We start from the raw sequence: 25,278 nt of genomic DNA, 5'->3' as shown, positions 1-25,278 counted from the left end.
GACTGTTTCATATGAAACACTGATTGCATGAGATTAAGTTTGTATGAGTTTGTAAATAGTAGCCCATGCCATTATATCCACATATGAGACATGTTTTTGAGTTATGTATAAAGTCCTGCAAGCAGAAGTGTTTGTGTAAATTATGTCTACTATTGTCTTATCAAACTGTGATTTAATTCATTGCCACCCCTCGAAAATTCCTGCCCCCCTTTTGCCACCCCATAAATATTTTTCTAGATCCGCCCCTGGGGCCCGTATTTATCAAACAGAATCAAAAACAAAGGAATTACACTTACATTTCTCAAGTGACTTACTCCTGCTTACAACAAAGTGTAAAAGTCTCTTAAGAGCAACTCCCAAGTAATCCCAGGATTGATTAAATGAAGCAACAGCCAATCAGAGATATGGATTGACCATTGGGTTATATTTGGAGACTTGCTGTCCATGTCAAAATTGAAAAACAATCAACTGTCCAGTCAGAGCTTGGATGAAGCTTATTATTGATGAGCTGATGGCAACCATGACAGACAGTCTTTCTAAAAAAAGGAAAAAACCTCCTTTCCACCTCTTCAAAACTAACGGCACCCTTATTCAGTTATAGGTGCAATATACGACATTCAGCCCAATTTAGAACATTAATATAACAGCAGTGAGTCCCTCCCTGTCTTCCCTGCATCAGTTTTCAACAACCTTTCACAAATGTTATCATATTACAGCTAAACAGTACAGTAAAATATGTTCCTGAAAACATTTGCAGTAACAGAATCCATAGTTGATCAGCACTGCCTAGTTTGACAGTTTGAACTGAGTTTTGTGAGCTATCAGTTCAGGGGCCACTTTCTGAACCGATAGCGTGCACATTTGTTTTGGTCTGAGATGTTGGTACTATAGTGCGACATCTAGTGTGGCTGATTGTCATATATTGCACCTTTAACAAAAGAAAAAAGCTAAAGAATTTTCCTTTTGACATATGTTTTAATTTAATTATGACAATAAATGCATACATTGAGAGGAAATGTATAACATTGTGTGCATTGTATTTCACTTTATTTTTATTTATTTTTTTATTTTAGATCTTTATTTTTGTTTATTTATATTATGGTAACTTTGTTTGTTTAAAACCTGTATGATTGTGTGAATACTTGCCGCTGTGTTCCTATATTTCATTCAACTTGGAGAGTGCAATGTTATTACTACTGAAAACAACAATGACCCAAACCAAACAAAACAAAAACAATAAGATGTTTCTTGAAACTGGAATTCCCCTTATGTAAAATAATTGAAAATCCAATCATTTTTTTGTAATTCTCGCCTCCAAGCAATCATGTGAGCCTGGAGAGAGTCCAGACAACAGTGAAAATGTGAGGAAGAAAAGTTCAACAGTACCAATGCAAAAGAAAACCCCATTCAGTTTCCACAGTTTAGTTCAGACTGCTGAGTCAGTGACTATCTTCTAGATCAACCTAAAAATCTATCTGATGGAAAAGTGCTTCATGCTGCCCTTATGCCAACCTTCTTCACAAAAAATAATGAAGAATAATTGTTTAACTGTAAACCTCAAGAACATAATGAACAGGACCTGTGTATCAAGGTTGACACAAATGGTGTCTTTCTCCAGTTTTTATCACAGCCTGATCAACAATATGTTTCATAGCTCATGTTAGACATGTTATTCATTGTGAAAATTTGGATATTTTGTTATGTTTTGTTGTTGCCAGTCGTATTTACTTTTTCCTCATTCTTATATTATATAATCAGTACAGAATAATCTTATGGAACATGATATTATAACTGCTTTATCACTTTCTGTTCTCTTTTCCACCATGAAAACACAAATAACATTTGAATAAAATGTCCTTATTGCACAGATTGGGTTGTATGACTAGTAAATCCTTGTGTACACAGTTATTTTTCATCTTTCCAACACAATATCGCTTCTCAGACACATCTACAGCCTGCAGGAGTTGACAGACAGTTCCTCTGCAGTATCATCAAGGCTCTGGCATTTAGCTTGCAGGCTTGGATTGCTGGAGCACTCTGCAGATGAAGGCCAGCGCTCCACCCAGGTGTCCTTCCCTAATATGTAGTTGAATCTGTCAGACAGGAAGCAAAAAGAGAGAGGAGTTTATTTACATTTAAGTTGTATTTTACGAGATCAGAATGTATCAAGATAATTTTTTTAAAGAGTTACACCTGTGTGATTCATTTGTTCGCTTGTCCCCATTAACCTCATGATTGATTATAAGCCAGAAACTCAGGGTTTACTTCTCCTGGTGTGGAAAATAAAAATGAAGCAGCCTTTTCAAGCCATAGTTTGTACTTAGGAGGTCAGTTATGTTTTCACAAACCTCAGTTTTTGATGTAGCCACAAACAGAGGAAGGAGTGTAGCACATCACATGTAGGTGCGAGGCTATCAGAAATCAGCATCAATGAAAAGTGCCTATCTGCACACAGACTTCAAAATCCAAATTTATTTAAACGCACAATATGTAATTTCTGCCACTAGGGGTACCTCATTCAAAACAATAACAAAAGATGGAGTTTGTTGATGTTGTGAAGTAGCATGGGATCATGGGAGTTGTTGTCTTCATTGTTAAACAACCAGCTTCTCTGGGTTAGGATTCCTTCACTGTTCATTGTTCAGAAGGTTTTTACCAGGAACCAAATTATCCGCAGAGGTCTCCTCCTCTCCAGAACAAACACACCCGGTGATTAAAACTGGTAGAAACACTGAATAAAGCAGTTTCACATAAAAAATCAGTGCCTCTCTGACGCTGTTCAGCAGACACAAGACGTCCGTAGGGGCTGCAAGCCAAGCTGCTGCTAACTTTTGCTCAGCTTGTTTCTCTGACAACTTAAGATCCAGACATTCAGCAGGTGTTTAGCGGGAGCCAAATAATCCGCAGAGGTCTCCTCCTCCTCAAAACAAATGCACATGGGGATGAAAACCGGTAAAAACACTGTATAAAGCAGTTTCACATGAAAAATCAGTGTTTCTCCGATGCTGTTCAGCGGACGCAGGACGTCCGGTAGGGTCTCTGTGTGAGCCGAACTGCGGCTAACGTTTGCTCAGCTTGTTTCTCTGATAACTTAAGATCCAGATGTCTGATGACTAAAATCCTTCATCCGCTTAAAAGATATACTTAAAAAGAAACAACAACAACAAAACTTAAAAGTTTATCGTAAAAATGTGGCTTAAAACTGGATTTATCAATTTGTCAATTTATGACAGTTTCTGGCGGACAACCACAACCCTAACGTATTTTCTTGTTTGGTAAAGACCATTGTGGTGGACGACCATAACTCTGAGGCATGCACACAAGATGATTATCATAACATTAACTTTTCTCACAAGTTTATTTATTTTTACTTGCTCTCCTCACCCGTTTGTGCTGCTATCAATATTCCACTGGTCCTCTTTGGGGCCAATGATGAGGTACTGAGAGCCCTGCTTCAGGTTGAGCCCATCTCTGCAGCCTCCATGAGACATAAAAAACCTCTTCTGACCCACTACCACTCCGGCCTCCAAACCTGGAATGTAGCAAAAGAAATTTAAAATAATATGTTATTTTTTTGATAACCATAAAATAATGTAATTAGTCTCGATGTCAGTGGAGAGCTTTGGTCTCCCACGATTGTCTTAATGCTGTTGCAAAACATATTTTACAAAATTAACATATAGTGTAAAAGAACAAATTATCAACTAGCTTCAGTACAAAAAATATCATTTCAGCTTCCAAATCTGACTTGGAATAAATAAAAAATTGTGGCCTGCTGTGAAGTTTGACATTGTGCAAGCAAATGGTGAGAATTCTTTCATACAGAGAAAAATGTAAGGGAGAAGAAGAGAGCAACAGATATTTAAAAATAGGAGCAAAGAGTTAAAATATGTTAACAAATGAGTGAAGTGTGTGACAGACAGACAGCGAAGGCAGTGACTCACCCAGCTTGATAACTTTTGTGATCTCCATCTCGTATTTGTCATAATAACCCTTGGTGACACTCAGCACCTTCACCTGGAAAACTGAAGCACATGAACAATAAAACTTGTCATTTTGCCCTGCTAGTGATGAGGCCTGTGGTCATGATGCCATGAAATTTGCTGTGGATGTTCACGGTCCACAGAAGATGAAACTGAATGTCTTTGGCTTGCCAAATTTGATCTTTCTACTACCACTGCAGCGGGATCAAAATTTTCACATGTACACAAGAGGTATCACACCCTAATGAGCAAAATTTGCTTATGCCACAATGACTAAAAATAAATGCTGCAAGAATTAGTCCTGTTATTAATCCTATTTCTAGCAAGTAATTGGAAAGCTTGATATTTTTCTCCTTTTCTTACTGCAACCACACAAATCTTTGACGCATAGATTCTGTATATTCCGGCAAGAATTGCAAATAACTTCTCTCATGCTATCTGCTCATTTGTGCCACCACGCTTAATCAAGACTATGCATGGAGTGTGCAGCCCCCTATTGCATGTTCCAGTCATCCATTGATGCACTGCACTCATTTTACACCATTAAACACATTTAAACCTACATAGCTTTCAGGAAATTACTCAAACATTTAGACTTGCATTCATTTGCTGCTTATAATTGGATGTTCAAGGCAGCATCATTTCCATTTTTCCATTAAAAAATTCTCTCTTATATTTTTATATAATATTGTAAAAGCTTTTAACCAGCAATTACCTAATGAATTTCAATTAACTTGACTATAAACTTTCTCTGACCAAGTTCTGCTGTATGTGTGTGAATGTGAGAAAGTGTATCGTACCATGATGTAACTTCTTGCAGGCAAATGTCTCTCTTTCTTTGCTGGGGAAGTTTTCATTGTCAGTTTTGGAGATGCAGCAGTCACCTGGAGATTGTGAGCAAACAGAAAGTGAAAATGACGGGCACTATAAATACACACACACACACATGTTTGTGAATGGGGTGTTGAAGACACATGCACATTTTACCCTGTGTGCAGCGACAGACGTTGTCGCTGCAGATCTGAGTAAGGTCCTCTATGTCCTCGCTGGGAGTGTATGTACGACTGCAGCGGTGGTCTGACAGTGAAGACAGTGAAGAGATATACACCACATGATACCAAAACATTTAAAGTTGCAATATTGTTTTTTTACTCAAATAAAAATAACTAATAAATAGGAAACATTTTGCATAATCAGTCTGTGTTCAGGACTAAGTCTGCAAATTTTTTGTCCTAGATTGGCTTTTCAGTATCTATTAGGATGTTTAGGGAGCAAACTAGTTCTCATAGTCTCACAGTGACACTGTATGAAGTGTATTCGCTAATATCAGTAAATATCGTTTTTATATCTTAATTATTTTCAAAATGCAGAAAAAATGGCAGAGCAGAGGTCTGAAACAATTCCAGCCTAAGTTCTTCTGTATGGTGACGGTGTGGTTTTGTTCTCCTACCTGGGTTATAATACTCGTAGACAGTGACTGAGGATGGCTGGAGGAGGCCGACTTTGAAGCTCTGCTGAAGCCTGAAGATCAGGATCTCTGGCTCTTTATGAGACACCTGAGAGGAGGAGAGGATCATTTAGTGCAATAAAGCAGAGAAGAGACACAGAGACATTACAGAGTCAGTGAGAATATTGATATAGTTTGTTTAGTCTGAGTTTCCAGTTGAGTAAAACCTGGAAACTGCTCAAATCTCAGACTGTTGAAAAAAGACTTGTTCTAGGTTTTACTCGGGAATGTTAACCTGTAAAACTGCTTCTTGGTAAATACCTATAAATAGCAACATAAATAGATGCAAAAACTAACCATATTTTATGGAAGAATAATCTTGAATTTGTGCACATCGACAACATGAAGCAATTTCTGGTTGCAGACAAATGAACTTGACTGAGCTCCACAGTGTTGTTACCTTGAACAGGTGGATGATCAGAGAGCCTCTGTCGCTTAGATTATCAACAATCTTGAAGTTATTGATGTAATGGTCCACTGAGTTGGACAACTGGACAAACACATACACAGACAGAGAATTAGTCATCAGTACTGGCCTGGACATGTGACAAGTCATTTAGCTATCACAGGTTTTTATCATGATGTGGTAAACTTTTAACTTTTAAAGAAGAAAATTCTTCCTTTTTTCCTGTTAAATGTTGTTTATTATTGTTTTTAATCGTATGTTCCAATCTGCATGTTTGTTCTTCTCTGGTGTGAAAATGTGAGCTGTTTTTTGTGTCATTTACATCCTGATGGCTGCTGATAGAGGTCTACTGCTATAGCATGCTCTTGTGATTTAAGCTCTAGAAAATATTCTTCTCTGAATTACTACATAAAGTCTCTGACATTTTTTGAGAGCTAATGAGAGTGGTGCTGGAGGCTGTTTACCATCTCCAGGTCTGAGTTTTCGGGGGTGAAGCCGGTAGGCAGACTGATATCCAGGACCACCATCCTGACATCGCTGGGTCCTAAAGCCCTGTGGAAGTAAAACAATAGTCATCATCTCATCACCAGGCAGGTTATTGATTTTAGATCAGTTTAAATGAAGGTTATACAAATCACACACATAGTTTAAGGCAATACAGTAACTCACTTCACTTTGATGGTGATCTGGTAGGACTTTTCTACATCTGCTGGAGGCTTTTCTGTTACGGGACAAAAAAAGGATTATTTAATTAACAGTGGTTGAGTATCTTATCCCAAGGACTTAAATATACTGTATGTAATGCTACATATATAGGGTATATATATATATATATACTGTATATATACAAGGGGGTCCAAAAGTCTGAGCCTTCCCAATGGGAAAGTGGTCTATGACATTTGGACCCCACTGTTCACTATATACAGTATATATTGTTGTTAAAGTTAAGTGTATGTTTTATTTTGATGAATATGTAATTTAGGGAAAGTCATTGATAAATGTTTTTTGTAACTGACAGTACAGTATTATATAATGGTACAATACACTATATATTATCTTTCGTTTTAGGTTACTTCATGTTGTTGTTTTTAACAATATTTTATGATACGTTTCAAAATGCACTTGTATTCATCTTTCTGACTTAATTCTATGTTTTCAGGTTTAAAGCTCATCTCTTTGAGGTACTGATAGTGACTTCACTCAACCTAAGAGGACAGAAAGTAACACTAGAGAGCCAGACATCATGCAGTTATGTGTGCACTTATGATTGGAGTTACCGCTTGATTCCTCGATGGTGACACTGAGCTCAAAGTGCTTGCAGGGCATTTTCTCATCCACCTCATGCACTTGGTTGTAATAAGTCACGACCTTGGGTCAAAGTTCATGTGACAGAGAGACACACAAGAATTGAATGACAATTAATTGTTTTTCAATGAGTTGTGAAACTGGCAGTGATACCAATATTCCTCCACAGAGTTAGTCATACCTCCAGTATTCCCTGTCCGTTCCCTCGAGCCTCAACAGCCAGGCCAAGATCAGCAGGCAGCTATGGAAGAAAAGCAGAGGATTTTTAAACAAATAAATCAAAAATACACTGCTTGATTTTGTTATTTCCTCCAAGTTGTTTGTTTGATGTTGAAAGTCAGCTATGAACTGTATAGTTAAAGAACTTTGAGTGAGGATATTTGCACAGAAGACTTCTAAACTTCATGATACTGTCTGTGATCTCTGCCTGAATTCACTAACTGAGATTATATTTCTCTCACCCTGGTAGAGCGAGCAGCATAGGCAGTCATGGGGTTGAAATGGTACAAGATTTCCTTGCGCCCCGTTATTTTGACGTCCACATCCAGACTGAGGTCATCGGGAGGAGGTTTGTTGATCAGATACTCTGACAGCGCCTGGAGTACCACCATGGTGGACTGAGAGAGGACAGACAGACAAGGGAGAAGGGAATTTTTGCATTTTTCTTGCCTGAATTACTGCATTGTCTGTCATTTCATCACTGCTATTTGTCTCACTTCAAAGGGGTCTGTTAGGGTTAGGGTCATATGCACTACTATTTACCTTAATTATTATCTTCCTAGTTTGATCATATTCACAAGGTACAGTAAACAATTTTGTAGAATTTGTCTTTGCAACCTTATTGTTTAATAATCAAGAGCAGAATATGTAGTCAGTTTAACTCACTGTGTTAACTGTTCACATTATAGACTGATCAATATCATCACTGCACATAAAGTTTGAATTGTTGCAGTTATACTAGAAAAAGAACTGTCCATATTCTCTGTCCAAAATTGTCCAAAATTGTGCATATTTGGGTGAGTATCAGTGCAGAAAGTGATGCTGAGATCAAAGCGACACCTTTAGGAACCCCCAAAAGACCTTAAAACTCACTCTGTGAGTCATTACACAAAACACCATTCAGACCTTTTGTGTACCAAAAGGTTGTGTTAGTTATCTCTTATGTGATGCTTCCCTCTGCTGGCTTATAATAAGCTGTACATGCATTATGACAAACCACAATGTGGAGAAAAGTTTGTGTTGGTCTATCTGTGCAGCCAGAAGTATGATCATCTCATCTGGACTGAAATTTCTCTTTAAGCAGGAAGTTTATGTTGTTACCAAAACTGCAATAAAATACACCAAGGACAGAGTTTATATCATTCATTAAAGCACAGCAGACAACTATGCATCAGGATTTTGTCAACTATGAGAAGTTTTGTTATTGAGTTTGTATTGAGGTAACTATCCCTTTAATATCCCTGGTTGCATTCGGTCATTTCAGGCCAAGCTGTGAATCACTGAACACAGGTGCTTTATGATAATTTTGTATTTACATGCTTTTGTACCAATAAAGTGCCTTGATTTTTCAGGTATTTAATCAACTGCATTAGAGAAAACATCACACATGTTGAAAAGGTTAATCTTGCTTCTACTCTAACATATTTTCTTCTATTATAAAAAGAAAACCCCTCACTAATCCTGTGTGAAGTGAAGAAAGCCAACTGTCAAAACATGCTGAAGTCAACAATAAATCTATGAGAGACCGCTGAAAGCTGAAAGCTGAAAGCTGAAAGCTTAGAATATCTTGTTACATACTACAATACTTGATTACTTGTTACATACTCAGCTCCCAAATGTCCCCACCCCATCCCTCCGCTGGTACCTGAGTAGACCCGAAGCCTCCTCCTCTCCTCCGCTGGCTGTTCAGCCATTTGAAGGGCACTGCAGCTTCGGCCATGCGGCCCAGCTTCACTAGAGCCAGCAAGGCGTAGCCGGTCCCCTCGAGGGCGAACAAGGTGTTCTGACTGTCGGGCCAGTAGCTGCCACCTGGAGGAGAGAGAAAGAGCCCTTGCGTAAGCTAATGAGAAGGACAAGGCACTCATTCATTCACCATACCTTTAACACTGAATAATGAAGATGCAAAGCAAGGACCTTTATAATGTGAGGCGACAGTGCTAATCTGAAAATTAATTTTAAAAAGTATCAAAATGAACTCTGCAGCTAAATTTAAGACTAACTGGGTATTGCCTGACATGTTTAATATAAAATAATTTAACTGGCTAGACGCTGTATGATTGTTTAATTCTTGCTATTGCATTCCCTCTGGATGAGAGCATTGGCTGCATGCCTGAACTCCACACTACAGTAACTGTATGTGGTGGAGACTAGGGAGAAAGGTACACAGTATAGAGATTTATAGAAGATATATCAGCTTTAACTTAAAGGGGGACATATTAGGCACATTAGGCACATTTCCAGCTCTATATTTTTAATCTGAGGCTCTATTGGAATATCTTTGCATGTTTTAAAGTTCAAAAAACTCCTTATTTATCTTATACTGGCCCTTTATGCAGCACCTCAGTTCAGCCTCTGTCTGAAGCAGGCCGTTTTAGCTTCTGTCTCTTTAAGGCCCCCCTCATAAAGAACCCAATCTGTTCTGATTGGCCAGCTCTTGGAAGCTTTCCCTCAGGAGACTTCCGCCAGCTCCAGAGGCAATGTAAACAAACTATGACACAAACTATAGGACTGGGATTTCATTTATTTTTCTGGTTATTTACTCAAAATGTCAACTTCTCAAATACATCAGTACATGTTTGAGCTGAAATCTGATCTGAAATATGAGTGGACAGAGCAAACATCAAATGAAAAAGCCTTAGCAACAACCTTGGCAACAAAAGCTGTGGAACAGGTAACCGTTTATGGTTAGATTTAGGCATGAAGAGTGAGATGGTTAGGGTTAGGGTAAGAATATCAGGGTCAGAGCCAATCAGAGGCAGAGTAAGGGCGGGTCTTCACAGAATGCAGGTGAGGGAAAAAAATAACATAGGTATAAAAAAAATCTTCACAGACGACAGGGACATTTCTACATATGTTAACCTCAAGTTTTGGAACTTTGACTGTGTTTAGCACAGATATACAACATCATAATGGTATATAAATAACAGAAAACCATAAAAAGCATAATATGTCCCCTTCAACAACAACTTTTTTTGTTCTAAAACATGATGTCTGAGAAATTGAGCCAAAGAATTGCAAAAACTAAAATGCAAAGTACAGATTGAAGCAGTTTTTAAAATTACAAAAAGTAACTTATTAGTTTTTGCAGGTAATATCCTCTGCTCTAAAAATGAAACAAATGAAACATGCAGGATACCTGGAGCTGCAGCTTTCAGTAAAATTTGTGTCGGGTTGAAGACTTTTCTCTGCAGAGCCAGTGCGTATGAGGCAATGGCCACCGTGTATGGTCTCCTCCCCGGCGTCATCAGTGCACGCTTCAGGTACTGGGCTGTCTTATGCATAATTACCTTAAAGCACACAGATACAGTAGATTATAGTTTCAAGTACAACTCTACCACAAGTCATAATGACAGGGACATAAACAAGTACTTTACAGGCAACCGTGAATTATGGATAAAAGCCATCTGCTAATACAAGATGTTTTTTCTGTGTTCTTTACCTCTATGTTTTGACCACTGCAGCGGATTCCCGCCTGCTGCGCCTCAGCCAGCGCTATGAGGACGAAGGCTGTAAGGGTCGTCTGAGGGTCATCACCACGGAGACCACCCTGGAGACAAATAAACATGGAAATCGAATGTAAAAAATGAAAAGTTTTAAAGTTCGAAAACTTGAAAAGATATAAATCCACCTTTAGATACAGAGCGCCATGTCCACTTTATTTCAATTTCTGCAAATCAGTTCTATGCTTTTTTATTGTTATTATTTCCAAAGTTTCCTGAATGCTTTTCCAAAACTGAAGCAAAACATCTGCCCTGTTTGCATTCTGGTTTACTGCATTAAATTGTGAATTGCAGAGCAAAATGGTGAAAGAAAGAAGCCCTGATTCTTTGATTAGAGACTATTGTTATGATTATCGACAAGTTTGAGTTTGTTTAAATCATTCCTGCTATCAAACTGTAGTTGTGCTTAAAAAATCATGTGCACTGATGTCAATTACCCTCAGAAAAACAAGACAAAATCACACCAAGCAAAAATGTTATTGTTTTATGTGAGATTTAGAATGAACTTGTCCTTTAACAATGGTTTCTAGGATACTATAAATACTGAGGGATATTGCGTGTTAGATTGTTTATTTAAGGGGAATGTTTATATTATTCTGATATACACTAATTAAAGTGAATTAAAAGAGGAGCAAGAACGATGGGGATGGAAAGAGGAAAGAAAACATGCTCTCTTTGTTGAATAGACTAATTCAATTATCAGCAGTGTTTTTAAGTGTGTGTCTGTCAGTTTCTCACAATCATGGTAGTGCTATAAACTGGGTTGTCCTCCACGAAGTGTCCCCCAGAATTGTGTTTGTTGTTCACCAGGTAGAGCAGAGGGTCACACACTTGTTGCTTGTCGATGCCAACGATGGAGTAAGCCATGGAGAAAACCTTCACCACGTACGCTGTGATCCTGACATTCAGTTAGACTGTGATTAGCTTACAGCTGGTCACTTTTAAATACACATCATCTAACAGATTATGTAACAGGGAACTGCATACTGATGTCAAAGTATTCAAATAGAGGTGCAACAATTAGTTGATTAATCAATTAATTGATTGGCAGAAAAAAAATAGAATCTATTTTAATAATTGATTCATTATTGAAGTAAGTTTTCAAGCAAAAGTGCAAAACTTTCCCTGGTAAATATGACAATACCAAAAGTATTATCATTTGTGGGGATTAGCTGCTTTTCTGTCCCTTATATGAGTTAATTGAGATCTTTGGATTTTGATGTGTTGGTTGGATGAAACAAGCAATATGAGCTCAGACTGTGATTCTTTTTAGACTTTTTAAAGACCAAACAATTAAAGTAATTGAATTATGAATAGACTTATAAACTGATTATTTTCATTAATCAATAATGAAAATAATAATTAGTTGCGTCCACACATTCTGATTACCAATACTTACTTTAAAATTACAGGAAGAAACACCTCTAAAATGTCACATTGGCTCCCTTTTTAATCAAGTATCTTAATATGTCATTCATGTAATCCTGAAAGGAAGTCATGTGAAAACTCATGTAATCAAAAATTCCAAAATCTCAAATTAAAAATAATCCCGGATCAACTCCAAAACTGAAATAATTGTAATACATCTGTCTACCAGATTTTTTTGGAAATCAATTAATGGATTTTAGAGATATCCTGCTGACAGACAGACAGTTACAAAACATTCATGAGCTATTACGTAAATCTGCAAGGAAGCGTGGACTGACCATACAGTAATTATATTGTTTTTAATTCTACTTCCAATTCATGGAATAACACTGATAAACACTGAGTGTCTTGTAAACACTTAAGGGAAAAGAGCACAAAATCAAAACAAGAAATGTGGATCAATTAAATATGTTAAAGGTTATTTTTCGACCGTACCATGTGCTTGCACCTTCGCTCCTGTAGGGGGGGTAGGAGCCATCACTCTTTCTGTATTCCAGCTGGTTCTCGTAGCCTGAAAAACACATCACAAAAGAATTTAAAGATGGGATGCGAAATGAGTGAGACACTTGGCTTACATGATTTTTTATGGGATCTGTTTTCTCGTTGAGGAGTTAAAACAAGATTATTCCAAAACCATCCGTCCATCCATTCATCATGTAGTTAGCCAACATGCCGTCCATCTGTTCACCGAAGCTGCAGTTCATACATCAACCATCTGTCTATCTATCCAACTATCCATCTGTTTATCCATCCAACTACTCATTCATTCACCCACAGTGATGGAAAGTACATTTACTCAAGTATTGTAAGTGTAATTTTAAGATACTTGTACTTTACTTGAGTATTTCCATTTTATGCTATTTTGTACTTCCACTATGCTACATTTCAGAGGGAAATGTACTTTTTACTCCACTACATTTATTTCCCTGTTACCCATCCATCCAACCTTCCCTCCTCCTCTCTCACCTCTCTTGATGTAGCGGAGAGCCTCGGCCTTGCGCTGCACCCCCACGCTCTCCCAGTTGTTGGTTCGGTCCAGGTAGAGGGTGGCGATGAGCGGCAGAGTGATGCGGGCCAAGTTCTGCTCCACACAGCCGCCAGGCATCTGGATTAGAGACGCCAGAGAGTCCTCACTGATAGAATTGTCAATGCTGTCTGCCAACACATTCCCTGGAGAGGAAACAAGAAAATTTAGTCTGTTTGCCTACGTTCATTTTTAATCCTTACCACCGCTCTGCTAGTGACTGACCTCTGACATTGATGAATGTCTCTGGCACAGAGTTTGGCACAACTGACTCCAGTTCAATCTTGCCCATACGAACTGTTTGCGTTCCTGTAGTGGACGGAAACAGAACAATAAAATTAAGCTTCGGGAATATCTCATCCAAACCTGAAGAGGATCCATTCCTTGAAAAAAACAACCCCCCCCCCCTTGCACACATTGGGTGTGGTGCAAGGGTGTCCAAGGGCTTCTGTCACAGGCATGTAGATGTCTCCAGACCTCCATCATATATTCTACAGTTTAAAATACCAATAGGTAAATAAATAGTTTGTTTGCGACTCATAATGACAGGAGTTAACTGATAGACAAAGTTGATCTTTGGTACCCTGATATGATGCACTTCTGGCAAATATGAAACATCATAAGTCCTGCTACTATCTCACTGCACTAATCTGGAAGCTTCCTTCATGCCTTCATGCTCATATTCATATTGTAAACTCATGTATGCTTTGCTGCTGTTGTTGCTGTTATTTGCCAGACTCTCCTTAAACTCTCTCCTGCATCTCCAGGAGAAGAAACATATTATCATCTCTACTGATGTCACTGTTCCTGCACACAGCACGCTCATGTTGCTAGATAAATAAATACATTTTGGTTTGTAGTGCTTTAAGTCGAAGGATTCCCAAGAGACGAAAAACAGAACACCAGAATTACAGCCTGAATCAAATCATGCTGAGTAGAGAGGATGGGACGTAACCATGATAAATGTAGCATTTAATATGTTGCTGACAGGAGAAAATAGTAAATTATGCATCACTGCAGTCTCCTTACCTCCTTCAGCAGATGGGTTCAACACCACACTCCAAACTTCAGTTTTCTGCACTCCTTCCAACTGTTAAGGTAAAAAAAAAAAAATAATTATATCAGATTTTTTTTTCTTCAAAATAAGTCTGTGTTCTTGTAAGACACATCTAAATAGTAAACAAAACTTTTGAACATATTTTAATTATTTTCGATCATATACTTCATATATGTCATCAGTTAGTCTACAGTTGTAGACTTGTCAACTTTTGTTTTCCTAACTTGGTCTATCCCGTACATACATCTATTACACGTATGTCCATCTTGGAAGAGGGATCTGTTTTTCTTTCTGAGATCTCTTCCATTTTTTTTCCAGTAAAAGGGTTTCTTGGGAGAGTTTTTCCTTACTGAATCAAGGGTCCTGTTGTATAAAACCCCCTGTGGTAAATTTGTACTTTGTGATATTAGGCTATATAAATAAAAAATTAATTTACTTGACATTTATAAAAAGACATTTCATGGCTGATATATTCCAGCATATCAAATTTGCTATCTAGGCAGTTTCAACTGTTGTTAGAACAATAATGGACCCCCAAAAGGTACCTTAATTACCTTAAGGAGGAGAAAAACTGAACTGTTAACATTTGTATTGTTACAGCTATTCCATCATCTTTAAAAGTAACTCACCACCACATTTAGGCTTTTCTGAATGCGATCTCCTCCTATGTCCCTGCCTACCACCATCACCTCCAGAGGAAGCTTCCCCACTATCTGCGGTATGATGGTGTAAGGCACCACTACAGAAGAGCCTGCCGACACCGTAACTTCCTGTGTGTGTCTGCCCTTGAAGGCGATGCTGCACATGTTTTCTGTCTTCATCAGCACCACCTGCACCTGAGCGGAAACCAATCACAGAACGGTCAGCAGTGACACAAATCCTGTAGAAATGCATTATTTGCCCAGGCTGAGCAAAGAGAAAGTGAAGGGATAAAGGTGATTTTCTTACATCCAGGTCATCATAGCCGTAGTTATGGACCACGGCTTTAATCACAATCTGTTCGTGTCTCGCCACTGAATACGGCAGCTTCAGGTCCACAAAGAAACGTTTCCATGCTCTGATGTTGTAAGGCTCGGCAACGCAGAAACCTGCACACATTCAGAAGTAAATTAATAAATCTGCATGTGGAACGTCAAGAAGATGATTCCACTTCAACTTTTACTTGAACATCTACAAGAATGACTCGTAAGTCATACAATTAATACTTGGATGAAAGTTTCATCCCTTTAGATTCAATGATTGAGTCATTTTTTATTGCAATTTTCAGTTATTGGTGTCAGTGCTGACTCTATGTTTACTCATCAAATAATAATTCCAACATTATGAGAATGACATTGTTTGAATTAGCGTATTGTGTTCAAAAGTTGTTCAGAATAAAGTAGATGGAACAAAAACAGAATGTGGATTCAATATTTGTTATTTTAATGCCTAGTCAGTCATTGAATGTTTGTGTTTGTTGAAAAAAATCAGACTAATTAATCCAATTCAAATAAAGCTGTTCACAAAAAAAAAAAAAAAAAATCATCAGTAAATCATTCCAGTTTCAGTACAAATGGGTCATAGCACAACAAGGCAAGTTAGCTCCCACACCCCTCCTCCCCCTACCTGTTTGAGGTGATGTACTGACTGCCATAACTCCCCACTCTGTGATGCTGTCAGGTAATGGGTTACTCACAGTCTCAGACGCCAATCTGTTGAATCAGAATAAAAGTCAACTTTATTTGCCTATTATGCTATGCTGAGAATGCTTAGTAAATCTCAGCATAAGTGAAAAGGACAAATTTTCAGGACAATACAGATACAGAGATACAACCAAAGATATCAAGCCTAAAACATATAAGAAACTGCTATTATATAGAACAACAGACTATCTATATACAGGGTTGTGGTACTGGTAGTGCAAGAGTGAATGGAAGTGCAAAGAATGCTGGAATAAATACTACATGGGTAATAAATTACTTATACTATGCACAGTATATACAGACTGCTTAGATTTGCATGTATGCAATGAAAGGATATTATATAACTGTTATTGCACAATGTCTCTATTACACTGTAATAGATAGATGATATGTGTGTACATTACAATGATCACCTTCATGCCAGTGTGCCTCAATTCATCACCAGCAGATCAGCAGTCTAAAATAGGGCTGCAACTAATGATTATTTTATTTTTCAATTAATCTGCCATTTATTTCCTTGATTAAAAACATCAGAGAAGAGTGATGAATGCATATGCATGCCAATGAAAATATTCTGAAGCTCAAGGTGATGTTATCAAATGTCTTGTTTTGTCTGACCAACAGTCCAAACCCCAAAATATTTAATTTTCTATAAGGTAAGACAAGGAAAAGCAGCAAATTCTCCCATTTGAGAAGCTGGAACTGTCAGATGTTGTGTATTTTTGCTTGAAAAAAAGACTTCATTGATTATCAAAATAGTTGCAGATTAATATTCTGTCAGTCAACTGACCTATTGACTAATCGTTGCAACTCTAGTCTAGACTACAGCTTCTTCATAATAGATGTTACATAGAAGTCTATATAGTATGACTGCATGAATGGTGATTCACTGTATAACTAAAGAAAGACAAAGAAAGCAGTGTAAAGATTTAAGAAAGAGTAATCCAACATTTTTTGCATTTCACAATGCAAACAAGCACATGACACACAGACAGGCATCTGCATTGATACAGGACATGTATAAGCATTAGACACACAAACAAGCACAGTACACACATGCAACACCACAAACACAGATAAATGTATGTGGTGCTACGTGTTTTGTCTCCGAGGTGAAATGGGGTGAGAGACTTTGGACCGACCCTAACCTGTCCATTCATCCTTCAAACACAGTTAGTCTAGTACCACTGGCTGGATTTTGGACAAAACTTTTCAGTATCCAGTTGCTGTTGGGGGGTCATATTAGTCATTTCCAGTGTTTGAGAGTTGCATTCAGGCACGTGTTTAATGGTCCAGACACTGAACAACTTATTGGATGTTGGTAAAAATTTGGGGAATAAAGCATCTCATGCTTTATGTGAGCCCTAAAATCTAACAGTCTCAATTAAAGGAATGATGCTGTTCCACCGACTGAGGTTTAAGTACACCAATGAGGCTTTTTAATCTCTGTAACTTCTACTCTAACCTTTCACTCACCCGTCTCTGTCGGCCTCGCTGGGCAGGTCAACATCCTTCCACAGCCAAGACTCGAAGAACTTGGAGCGCAGATACACCTCACTCTCATCCAGGTAATCCCAATCTTCCTCCTCCTCCTCCTCTTCCTCTTCCTCCATCACAGGACTCGACATCATTACCCTTCTCTCTTCTCCCATTTTGTTGTTATCCGTAAAGGAAAAATGCCCTTCACGTGCAGATAGCCTAGGTGATTCACGTCTAGCTGCCCAATCTATGTGAACACATTCATATATGATTAGCAGGTCTTGACCTCTTATTACACAGCTCTAATATATTAATCTTTCAATATGTCAAAATCAGTACAGACACATTTCTGAACATGCAATGAGCTGAGTGGATGAAACTGATTGAGATTTTCTCTCACGCTAGCTTTGGTTCTAGGGATGGTAACGTCAGACAGTTGGTTGGTCCACCACTTTGGAGGATGTATCTTAATGACTTTGATGGTCCCCCGACTTTTCCTCTACTCTAAATCAACACTAAATTAAGATGGAAAGCATGGTAAACATTATACCTGCTAAGCAGGTACTGAGCATGTGCTGACATTAGCAGTTAGCTCCACTGACTAAGTCTGAAAGAAGTCTGAGAAAGAAAAGACAAAATGGTTACAAAACAGGAATTATAATAATGTGTCTTTGAGTATCTTGAAAAGCACTCTATTTTTTTTATTATTATTATTATTACTACTGTTATTTTTTGGTGGATAAAATGTGAATGTAAACTGCACCATATTAATGTGCAGTTCAAATAATGGTGAAGATACACCCACAGAATTAGCCCCTAATGAAATTTGCCTACTGATTATGCCAATAATAACTATTGATCCACAGTATATGTGTATCTATAAATAAAATCAACAAAATCAATTTCCTGCTATTGTATGACAGTTCTAGAGAGATTCTTTGGGCCGACGTTAAAGAGACATGCTGGTTTTATCAGTGGTTAAACAAAGGAAGCACTGAACCGCAATGAGAGTAATACTGCTACTACCCTGCTCTCTGTGGGCTAAATCGTGTTTCACTTCCCTTTCACTGGTTAGGCTGTGGTCAGAAGTTCCTGAAAGTTTCAAACCATAGAGAACAGCACAGCAGTAGTTTTCTTTTTGTGATTCAGTGTTTAATTTTATTATAACTGAGGTGAATTTGTTGCCTCAGAGTTTGTGGTAGAAATAATTCATTTGTTATATTTGTAATATTTAATAATGCTCTTCACTGTTTAGCAAGTACATACAGTGTGCCTGAAAAACAAGTTTAACAATCACTGTAAGGTGAATGGAAAACTTCATTGAAATATGCATCAAAGTTGACTGAACCCTCTTTTTTCCCAGCAATAGGATTAATAGTGCCTCTCACTTCAATTGGATTGTGTATCACATAGTATTTAGCAGTGTGTTTACTAGCTAGTAGGATCAAAAGTGTCTCCCTGTAACATTTTGGAAATAAAATGTTTGTAAAAAAAAAAAACTTCAAACTTCAAAAATGTTAAATCACAGTGTTCCTTTAAAAATCCCTGGACATCCAGCAAAAACTAATCACTTGACCTATGATAAACAACCTCTTTTTCCACCAAATTTCAAAGCAATGTGTTTTAAAAGTTTTCAAAATGTGTTCCTAACTAGCAAACAAACAGGACTGAAAAGACAAAGCCTCTGGTGGAGGTAATTACCAAAGTTGTGCCGGGAGAGGGGTATCCTCTCTCTGCCGAGACCCATAAAACTACGATCAAATGATGGATAAGTGGGCCTGGGTGGAAGGGTGGTGGTGGGTTGTGGGGTGGTGGGTTGTGGGGTGGTGGGAATCTCGGTATCAAACACCTGGTCCCTGTAGGTGGCGCAGCAGTAGCGGAAAGCCCGGATGCACTCCCAGCCCTCAGTGATGTAGAGGGAGCGTCGCGTGCACGAGTACGGCATGGGGATCTCCCTCAGGCCGTCCTTACAGCAACGGTGCTGCAGCTTTTCCTTGTAGTGACTCTCTGGAGGCAGAGAGGAGAGGAGGGGGGCGGAGGAGAGGAAGACAGCAGGGAGTAATCAGTGTTAGTAATATAGTAATCAATATTTTTTACAACAATTAATGAAAAGGCTGTGTAATGTAAAATTGGTTGGTAGCTAGTAGTGATGAACCCACTCTGAGAATTATCACCAAACTTGCCAGCTTTATGCACCTTTTTAGCTTCTTTTAGGAAATTGTTTTGGTTTTTAGAGCAATTTTACTGTATGGTTCAATCTCAGCACTCTCATTGGCCACATTTCCAGTAGCAGCGGGAAGCTGTATTCAGTCAAACAAGCTCCGATTGTTCTGTTACAGTTGCTAAAACAGTGGGTGAAAAAAGCCAGGTAAGAGAAGGCGGAGATTAAAACAGAGTTGTTAAAAACAGCAGCTTAAATCACCAGTCAGGACTAAGAAGTGCTTCTTTCCACCTGTTCTGAGCCAAACAAACACTCTGTGATGAGAGAGCACTCACCCAGCTGGGCTTTACGTTGTAACAGTTCGGCAGAGCGTCTCCTTCTGGCACTGCCTGGACACTGCAGGGCTGAGGAGAGGAGAGATTAAGTTTAAACAATTACCTATTTATCAAGTGATTGATCAATATCCTTACCCTGAACTGATTCCTATTTAAGACTTTTCAAACAAATTCTAAACAAGTCTTCATGTCTACTACTTCTTATTATTTTCAGTTTCAACTCTATCCTGGCAAGAATACAACTCTGAGGCACAGAATATCTGCTGTCAGTAACAAGCTGTCAATTCAAGAAATATTGTCATTGTATCAACCTTCAGTATGAGTTACTGTTTTCCACAGTGACTTTTGCTTGCTTGTAATGTGAATAATTTGTGAATTATATTAAGTCACTTTGGATGAAAGTGTCAACAAACTACCTGAAACGACTCTTTAGCAATGCATACTACCTGTAAGTGTTGAAAATGTTAATTCAACATACATAAGGGGGGCAAAATATCAGTAACACTTTTCAATATAATACAGTCCAGTACTGCCACTGACCCCAATAATGAACATAAAGTAGAATAATCACCTTTCTGCTGTTGTATTGGATTGCATCAGATTGCAAAAGTGTTCCTAATAAAGTGCTCGGTGAGTGTACATAAAAGCATGACGATATATGATGTTTCATATACAGACTTATTTAGAGATCAGACTAGAAACCCACCCATAGTAGGTCCAGTTTTGCTTCACTTTCGGTAAACACACACTGTAAACATGGACTTCAGATGCCACGCAGGCAAAGAGGGACTACAAAACTACTTTGTGACTTTAACAATTCATGATAGTTTTTTTATTGCTATAACTATAATAACCATGTACATGTATGTACCAGTGTATTGACAAAAAAAAACTTGCACAAACAATGCTTTTCTTTAAATCCATTTTTCTTATCTAAAGAAAAATAACAAAAAAAAGAAAGAACACAAACAGTTAAGTCTCACTCACTTGTATCTCCAGTTCATAACCAATCAATATTTTCCAGACAGATTTTGCACCCATCCACCTCATCATCCATTAAACCTGCAGATGTTCTTACATCGGATCAATAATCAATACTAGTCAACAAACTATTGCAATGCACCGCATACTGGATGAAGAGAACATTTACAGCATGTTGAGTAATCCTGTGAATCAGTCTGTTTGAGAAGTGACAGAGCCTGTATGCGTCATCAGAACTGCTTGTTGAATGGGAACTAAACTGATAAGCTAAATATTGGTGAGAAAAGCAATATGTCAACTCAACCCTTGTTTTTTTAAAGCCTTGCTTTTGAAGGTATCAGAGTAGCTTAAATTGTCCCAACACAAGGGCAGGCAGCTACACCCAGCTTCACGTACCTTGTCTGGCTTGGGTTTTGAACCCAGCGCTGGAGGTGTAGAGCACTCCTGCATCTGTGAACACCTTCATGGCATCTCGGCCTCCCCCTCGCGTGCAGCCTATGTCGCCATGCTCCACCACGTTCCAAATCTAAGCAAAAGAAGAAAAGGAGACTTGATGTTTTTGCCTCTTTGCATTCAATTTTCAGTAGGGCACTAATGATGGTTAACTTGTGACACCATCACGTTTTCCATTATGTCACCTAAAACTAATGTTTACTGTTCACACATATGTGCAAAGAAAGCATGACTTCTGCGAAAAATTTGAAAGCAAATTGAGAGACTAAGATGACCATTTATATTGTCATCTGTCATCTTTGTTTTGCTCATGTACTACAAGGTGGAAAACAAAGAACTTGCTTTTATGCTCCTCAAAACTTTTAGATATGCGTCATAAAACAGTTGCAGATTTTACATTTTGCCATGAATATCCCTGTTTGAATCTTTTAGATGTGTATATATTTTTCCTCGTAAATTGGTTAAAAAAAAATCTTAATTTTGCAATTTTTCAGTTTTTAGACATATTCTATTGTTATTATTTTATTATATTGTTGCTTACAGTCTTAATTGTAATTTACTGTAATGGATATTCTAAAACACTCCTCACTTCACATCCTCAAATACAAATAAATACACACCTTCCTCTGTGTGAGTCTGTCCTTGTTGAGCAGAAACACAGCGTTGTCCACAGCCACCAGACTGACTTTTGCCCCTGGGTCACCTCTGACCTTGAAATCAAAGGTCTTCCCTGGCTGGTAGTCACGAGGTATGCCGTCCACCGGCCCAACTTTAAGCTGTAAGAGAAAATGCATAAAAATGCATTGACACAGTGATAAATACAAGATCATAATGGAAAAAAAATCATAATGAAGAAAGAACAGAAACAGACCAATATTGGCCATACTCAAAAAGTTATGCAACCATGTGCTACATATCACAAGCTTTTGACTTTGTACCTAAGTTCTTTGAGACATTTATAATGTAGCACAAAGTCAAGAGGTTGTGATACGTAGCACAACAAGCTAGTGAAGCTCTGCAAACGGAATCGCGTTCTCATGCAGTGGCATCTGCCTTACACAGAACTACTCTCCAACAACTGAAAATGTGATCACTGCTTTTGGTCTTTACTCTTTAGTCATTTCTAAACAACCTAACTTGACCAAACTCTTTGTGATGAAGGAACATGTCATCCAGTGCAGCACTGTGACTACTGGACATGTTTTTAATAGTTTTTTGGAGAACAAAAGTCTACAGCACAGAGGAATAAGATATATCAGGCTTTGGATACACACACAATACTTTTTTTTTATTAGAGTAGATATTATTAAAGTAGATCAATTCATTGTTGGTTTGGCTCTGCATATGAGCTTTGTTGACAACAAGAAAAAAAATAGTAAATTGACAGCTATAGCCCTGAGCCTTGCAGTCTAGCATACGAACACTTTTTGCATGTTGACAGACACACACTGTGAGGTTTTTGTAATTGAACTTGTAACTTTTTCAGCTATAGAACAATCTCTAATAAGCTCCTCCAGTGACCTCTGAGACTGAGCTGATCACTCACCCCTCCAACACAGGAATCTACCACATCCACCCACACAGAGTCAGCCACCACCTCTTCACGCCTGGACCAGGGAATGGTGTAGAACGCCACGAAACGGAACGACGGCATCATCTCCGAGGTGACCGTCAGCCCGACATGGGTTGACACGTGACCAGTCACATCCACACGCTTAGCAAGGATGATTTTGCCTTTACTGAGCACCTGAGAGAGACAAAAGTTTTGAAAGAAAGTCATGATTGCATTTTTTTTCTTTCCATTTTTTTTTATTTCATTGATGTATTGAAAATGTTCTGTGCTGAAAAACGGATGTGCCTGTCTCACCATGTAGGTGATTTGCTTAATGAGGTCTCTGTGGTCCTGGTCTGCAGCACTGATGGTCAGTGACATGGACAGGCTGTCCCCTACAGACACAATATTGGTCCCAGTGGAGATGTATAGGTAATTCCGTTGGCTCATGCTATAGGGGACATATGGCTGAACATTGACCTGTTGTTTGGCCTGCTGCTCTGGTCTCAGGCCGGCCTGTGTGGTCTCAGCCTAAGAAACAGACAGAACAAGAAATACATTAAAGTTTATGACAAATTTGTCTCCATTACTCCATAGATATATTTCCTGTTCAAAAACTAACAAAACCATAAAAATAACATTAAACCATTAAAACCAATAAATAACATGGAATGAACATCACAAACCCGCCATTATATATCTGAAGGGTGTTTGATAGAGATGTCCACAATTACCTTCTGCCTTTTACCACCACCACCACCACCACCTTAGTACTTTTTTTTTTTTAAATTTCACTTCAAAAAATACTTTTCAACAACATACGCCAGACCATAAATGCATGTTGTACACTCAAGAACTGTTTAAAACCTCAAAAAAATCCTTTCCAATTCTAGTCTACAACCCAAAGTTTCCAGAGATACCAACTGTTAAGGCATAATGTCTCTAAAATGATGTACAACACATCTAGAATATTTCCATTTGATGTAATAATGCAGCTATGTATGTAATTTAATGGCATCATGGGTTCAAATATTTATCTCAACATAAGCACCATAAAGTTTCAATGTACTGTTACAACAAACACATGCAAAGTATATTTTAGCATAGCCATGCAAATTAAAAGTTAAATTCTCACAACATTAGACTGTCTGCTTTTAAATCCATGCCCACCCAGCTGCAGGTGGGTTGAGGCTCTGTATAACTGAGTAAAAGTAACATGCAGTCATACTAACAATGATGGTTTTTGGGCTTTGATCGTTGGGCATGTTGATGGTAGCTCTTGCTGTGCCGGAGCTGACGACCAGGGGCTCGTCCAGCAGATTCAGCTTTACTGGGACGTTACGGGCTGGGGAACCATCATGGTGGCTAACCTGGATCTGAACAGGTTGGGAAGAATTTCTGTGTGATTTTACTTAATTTACTAAGAGTGACTGAGGTAGAGAACACATAAACACAACACACAGAGCATCCAGCTTGGGATGTTTGTTTTTACTGGAGCCATAAAAAATATAAAATATGTAAGATAAACTACAGTAGATAGAGGAGTCCTTACTGTGAAGTCGAAAGGTAGACCTGGCTTGAAGTACTTTGATATGTCTTTAAAGGATACAACATAAGGAGACTCCACAATTTTAATGCCGGTCTTCTGGGCTTCAACCAGGTCACTGCCTGTACAGCACAAGAAACAGGGTCAAACAGCAGCAAATAACTCTTAATAGCCACAACCCTGAATAATCTGTTTAACTTTGTTTCAAAGATTTTGAGTTTTTCATACCATGTCACTCTATAAACATTTCTTACTGATTTTTTTTACAGTTCCTGAGAGGAAATTATATATTTATTGGGTAAAAAATGTTCTTGTATTTTTTTAATGCAGTGTCTGACAGAGAAAGTTTCATATCCATCCAAGGCTTGGAAGTACTCAGTCTGTCAGTTATCTAATATTGAAAAATGAAAAACTAATTTTGAGTTGTTGTTTTTTTTCCACACAACACCACTAACATGCCCCACATTTCCCCCAGAATTGTGACACAGAGGAAAGCTTTTGATGACTTTAGTTTGTCCAACGGGCCAAAGGGCATGTTGATACACATCATCAAACATGGAATTGCACAGATGTCGCAATCACTGTGTCCTGTAGGGCAGATAAAATAAACACTGGTCTAACTTTGGCAATTGGAAGAGTTTGTTCTCCCTAGGAAAAACA

General features: G+C 38.2%; 1 protein-coding gene across 1 annotated transcript in view; it reads right to left on the bottom strand.

Moving 5' to 3' along the window:
* Positions 1–1,592: 1,592 nt before the first annotated feature.
* Positions 1,593–25,278, bottom strand: part of LOC122972806 (complement C3-like) — a 32,449-nt gene continuing 8,763 nt past the window's right edge. The window contains exons 13-44 of the mRNA XM_044340147.1: positions 24,625–24,740; positions 24,305–24,448; positions 23,388–23,603; positions 23,067–23,267; positions 22,141–22,296; positions 21,464–21,593; positions 20,087–20,155; positions 19,292–19,597; positions 17,588–17,837; positions 16,035–16,120; positions 15,378–15,517; positions 15,059–15,265; positions 14,402–14,462; positions 13,598–13,681; positions 13,315–13,518; positions 12,784–12,859; positions 11,659–11,818; positions 10,860–10,967; positions 10,557–10,707; positions 9,066–9,229; positions 7,663–7,818; positions 7,383–7,442; positions 7,174–7,264; positions 6,566–6,617; positions 6,361–6,448; positions 5,891–5,980; positions 5,434–5,539; positions 4,971–5,060; positions 4,784–4,867; positions 3,945–4,025; positions 3,385–3,532; positions 1,593–2,093 (exon numbers count right to left, since the gene is read on the bottom strand). Coding sequence (XP_044196082.1) covers positions 1,949–2,093; positions 3,385–3,532; positions 3,945–4,025; positions 4,784–4,867; positions 4,971–5,060; positions 5,434–5,539; positions 5,891–5,980; positions 6,361–6,448; positions 6,566–6,617; positions 7,174–7,264; positions 7,383–7,442; positions 7,663–7,818; positions 9,066–9,229; positions 10,557–10,707; positions 10,860–10,967; positions 11,659–11,818; positions 12,784–12,859; positions 13,315–13,518; positions 13,598–13,681; positions 14,402–14,462; positions 15,059–15,265; positions 15,378–15,517; positions 16,035–16,120; positions 17,588–17,837; positions 19,292–19,597; positions 20,087–20,155; positions 21,464–21,593; positions 22,141–22,296; positions 23,067–23,267; positions 23,388–23,603; positions 24,305–24,448; positions 24,625–24,740 — 4,220 coding nt within the window. The 3' untranslated portion in view covers positions 1,593–1,948. The remainder of the gene's footprint in view (positions 2,094–3,384; positions 3,533–3,944; positions 4,026–4,783; positions 4,868–4,970; positions 5,061–5,433; positions 5,540–5,890; positions 5,981–6,360; positions 6,449–6,565; positions 6,618–7,173; positions 7,265–7,382; positions 7,443–7,662; positions 7,819–9,065; positions 9,230–10,556; positions 10,708–10,859; positions 10,968–11,658; positions 11,819–12,783; positions 12,860–13,314; positions 13,519–13,597; positions 13,682–14,401; positions 14,463–15,058; positions 15,266–15,377; positions 15,518–16,034; positions 16,121–17,587; positions 17,838–19,291; positions 19,598–20,086; positions 20,156–21,463; positions 21,594–22,140; positions 22,297–23,066; positions 23,268–23,387; positions 23,604–24,304; positions 24,449–24,624; positions 24,741–25,278) is intronic.

This window comes from Thunnus albacares, chromosome 3 (genome assembly GCF_914725855.1).
Source record: "Thunnus albacares chromosome 3, fThuAlb1.1, whole genome shotgun sequence".
NCBI lineage: Eukaryota > Metazoa > Chordata > Actinopteri > Scombriformes > Scombridae > Thunnus > Thunnus albacares.
Note: the sequence above shows the minus strand (reverse complement) of the source record. Positions and strands in the feature narration are given on the sequence as shown.